The 3,741-nt window shown below is 56.1% G+C and overlaps 1 protein-coding gene across 1 annotated transcript in view; it reads right to left on the bottom strand.

The window, feature by feature from the left end:
• Positions 1-3,741, bottom strand: part of SARDH (sarcosine dehydrogenase) — a 55,528-nt gene that overhangs the window by 26,702 nt on the left and 25,085 nt on the right. Inside the window, exon 9 of the mRNA XM_015572370.1 lies at positions 430-843. Within this exon, the coding sequence (XP_015427856.1) occupies positions 430-843 (414 nt within the window). The remainder of the gene's footprint in view (positions 1-429; positions 844-3,741) is intronic.

The raw sequence follows: 3,741 nt of genomic DNA, 5'->3' as shown, positions 1-3,741 counted from the left end.
CCTGTGGCCTCGGAGGAGGGAAGCCTCAGCCAGAAGCGGGGACAGAGGCAGGAGGGTCCTCCCGAGCGTCAGGGCAGCGTGGCCCTGGTGACACCTGCTTGGGGCCTCTCGCCTCCAAACTGAAAGGCAGTCATGGAGGCCGTGCAGGGGCACAGCCACCCTGGGGACTGATGTAGAGGATGCGTGAGGCTTGGGTGGGTGGCTGGATGGGTAAGATGGTGAGTGGGTGACAAAACAGGAGATGACTATCCCAGATGTTACATGACACTCATTAGAAAATTACCCATTCTTTATCTGAAATTCACATTTAACTGAGCACGAGTGTTTATTTAATCTGGAACCCTATCTGAGGCAAGCACTCCTGGGGGTGCGTGGGGGCCTCCCAGTGCCAGGAGACATTTACTGGGGGCCTCAAATCCTTTCTAGAACAAAGAACCGGGGCAGCAAGGGATGGGGGTGAGGAAGGGATGGGGGTGGGGAAGGAAGGGGGAGGGAGGGATGCAGGGAGGCCCACAGCCCTGGGGCCTGGGATTGGTAGTAAGTGCACAGGGATCTGGACAGGGGCCCAGGCCAGGCCAAGGGGCAGAGCATGTGCTGGAGGAACCCAGAGGTGCCACCTCGTGCCAGTGCCCAGAGCTGTGCCAGGAGTTCTGCCTGGAGCTGAAGCCTGACAGGAACATGACCCGCCCTGGCCTCGTACCTGGGGGTCGGCTGACGTCGGCAGAGAACAGCCAGTCAGCAGCCTTCCTCGCGTCCACGCCCACCAGGTAAAACTTGCCGAAGTAGGACATGTCGAACACGGCCGCCGCGCCTCTGCAGGCCAGGCACTCCTGCCTGATCTGCAAGAGCCAGGGTGGGTGCCAGGGGCTCTGAGACGTGCCCCCCACCAGGATCACGGGCACTGGGGCTCTCTGCTGCCACCCACTCTGAGCCTCCCCTCCGTCCCCCCTCCAGCTCAGAAACACCGTGACATCAGACACAGGGCCACGCCCATGGTAGACCATCAGCCATAAAAGCAAACCTAGTGCTTTCAAAAGGATTAAAGTCATACCAAGCATGTTCTGCGCCCACAGTGGGATTACTCTGGGAATCTAGCAGGACATTGGAAAACTCTCAGAGCAGTGAAACGGAACAACAGCCAGCAGATCAGGAAAAATCGCAAGGGGACTTGGAAGACGTTGAGCGGAGTGACAATAAACCCGCCATGTATGAGAGGGTTTTAAAATGCTTACGAGTAAATGTAACAAAAGTGCAAAATTGGAATTAAAAAATGACAAACTATTTTTGAAATAAATCAAAGAAGACCTGAGCAAGCGGGAAGACATCCATGTTTACGGAAGACTTACTGTTGCCAAGGGGAACACACTCCCCAAGTGGACCTACTGTTTCAACACCATCCCTGCCAACGTCTCAGCTGACCCGTGGCAGAAACTGACAAGCTGATTCCAAACTTCATGTGAACATGCGAGGGACCCAGAATATTCAAGGCAATCTTGAGCCCTAGCTGGTGTGGCTCAGTGGATAGAGCATTGGACTGCAGACTGGAAGGTCCCGGGTTCAGTTCTGGTCAAGAGCACATGCTCGGGTTGCGGGCTCGGTCCCTAGTAGGGGGCGTGCAGGAGGCAGCCGAGCAAATATGAACAAAGCTGGAGGACTCATACTTCTTGACTTGAAAACTTATCAGAAACTTACCACGAAGCTACTGTAATTGAGACAGGGTGGTGTAACCTATGGATCGACACATAGATCAACAGTAGAATTGAGGGCCCAGAAATAAACCCCCACATTTATGATTTTCAACAAGGGTGGCCCCCAGCAATGCAGTGGGGGCAAGAATACTCTTCACCCAGTGGTGCTGGGACCACTGGCTGTCCGCACACCAGAATGAAGTTGGACCCCTACCTCACACCATCCACAAAATGTAATCAGAATGGATCCCAGACCAAGTGTAAGAGCTAAGACTGTAACACTCCCAGGAGAAACCCAGGAGTAAGTCTATGTGAACTTGGGTTAGGAAATGTTTTCCTAAACACAACAGCCAAAGCAGAAGGGACGGACGTGCCTCATCCGAATCAAGAACTTCTCTGCCACCAACAACACCACCAAGAAATGAAACGACAGCCCTAACCGGTTTGGCTCAGTGGATAGAGCGTTGGCCTGCGGACTGAAGAGTCCCGGGTTCTATTCCGGTCAAGGGCATGTACCTTGGTTGCGGGCGCATCCCCAGTGGGGAGTGTGCAGGAGGCAGCTGATCAATGTTTCTCTCTCATCGATGTTTCTAACCCTCTGTCCCTCTCCCTTCCTCTCTGTAATAAATCAATAAAATATATTAAAAAGAAAAAAAGAAGAAATGAAACGACAACCCGCAGAGTCGGGGGTGCTTGCAAGCCTTTTGTCTGATCAGGGATTTGTACCCAGAATCTATAAAGAAGCCTCATAACTCAAAAAAGGTAAACGACACAATTCAAAGATGAGCAGAGGGTCTGACCAGACACGTCTCCCAGGAAGGCAGACAGACGGCAACAAGCACGTGCAGAGATGCCCACAGCATCAGGCTTCGGGGAAACGCAACTCAGATCTGCAGGCTGCCGCCTCCCCCACTGCGACGGCTGGAATCAGACAGGACAGGGCCGGGCGGGCGTGGAGCCCACGTGGCCAGCGGATGGAAAGGGGAGTGGTCGCCTTGAAAACAGCCGGGGGTTGCTCAAAACATTAAACAGAGTTCCTGCGCGACCCAGTGACGCCACTGCGGGGTGTCCCTCTGCCCAGGAGAGGTGAACACGTCCGTCCACACGCAGACTTGTGTGCACGTGGTCACAGCAGCCACAACGTGGAAACCACCGGAATGAGCACCCACGGCTGGATGGATAAATAAAACCTGGGCCATCCACGTCATGGAACCTTGTTCAGGATCGAGTGGAAAGCTCCACCCCCTGCAGACACCAGACACGCAGCCCTTCCCGCAGCCCCTCCCCCCGCGGGCACCTCTGCCTATGCTGCTGGGCCCGGACCAGCAGCCGAAGCAGCTTCCTGGCTGATTCACGTCTCCCTGCCCGGGAAGTGCCAACGCTGAGAACAAGTTCGGGCGCGTCTATGGGCTGGAGGCAGCGGGAAGCCAAGTTGGCACCCCTCCGAGCTCTCACAGCGGGGCGTCGCAGCCTTAGACGCTGCGGGTGCAGAGGCGCCAGACGGAGCCCCACTCGCTCCTCAAGAGGCGGCCCGGGGACCCTGAGGTTTAATGCAGCGCCTCCCACCCCCGCTTCACGGGACCCCCATGGAAGCGGCTCCGGGGCAGTGGTGGGGTGATGGTCCCTTCCCTTGGGGAGGGCTGCTGAATTTTGAGGCCCAGTGCAAACAAAACCAAAATGCGGGTCCTTGTTCAAAAGTAGGAGTGTTGCCCTCGCTGGTGTGGCTCAGTGAATAGAGCATCGGCCTGCAGACCAACGGGTCTCAGGTTCGATTCCGGTCAAGGGCACGTACCTTGGTTGAGGCTCCTCCCTGGCCTGGCCCTGGTCAGGGCACGTGCAGGAGGCAACCCATCGATGTGTTTCTCTCACATCGATGTTTCTGTCTTGCCCTGTCTCCTCCACTCTCTCTAAAAACCCTCAGTGAGAATTAACAAAAAAGTATGAGGAGTTTTGAGGCGCAGGCACCGAGTTCCCCGCCCAGGCGCTCCTGAGTGAGGCCCCCGTGTCTGCGCAGGTGGCCGGCCCAGGAAGCGGGCTGTGCGGCGTGACCCTC

This window comes from Myotis davidii, unplaced genomic scaffold, assembly GCF_000327345.1.
Source record: "Myotis davidii unplaced genomic scaffold, ASM32734v1 scaffold609, whole genome shotgun sequence".
NCBI classification, from domain to species: domain Eukaryota; kingdom Metazoa; phylum Chordata; class Mammalia; order Chiroptera; family Vespertilionidae; genus Myotis; species Myotis davidii.
This window is presented reverse-complemented; position numbering and strand designations above follow the sequence as displayed.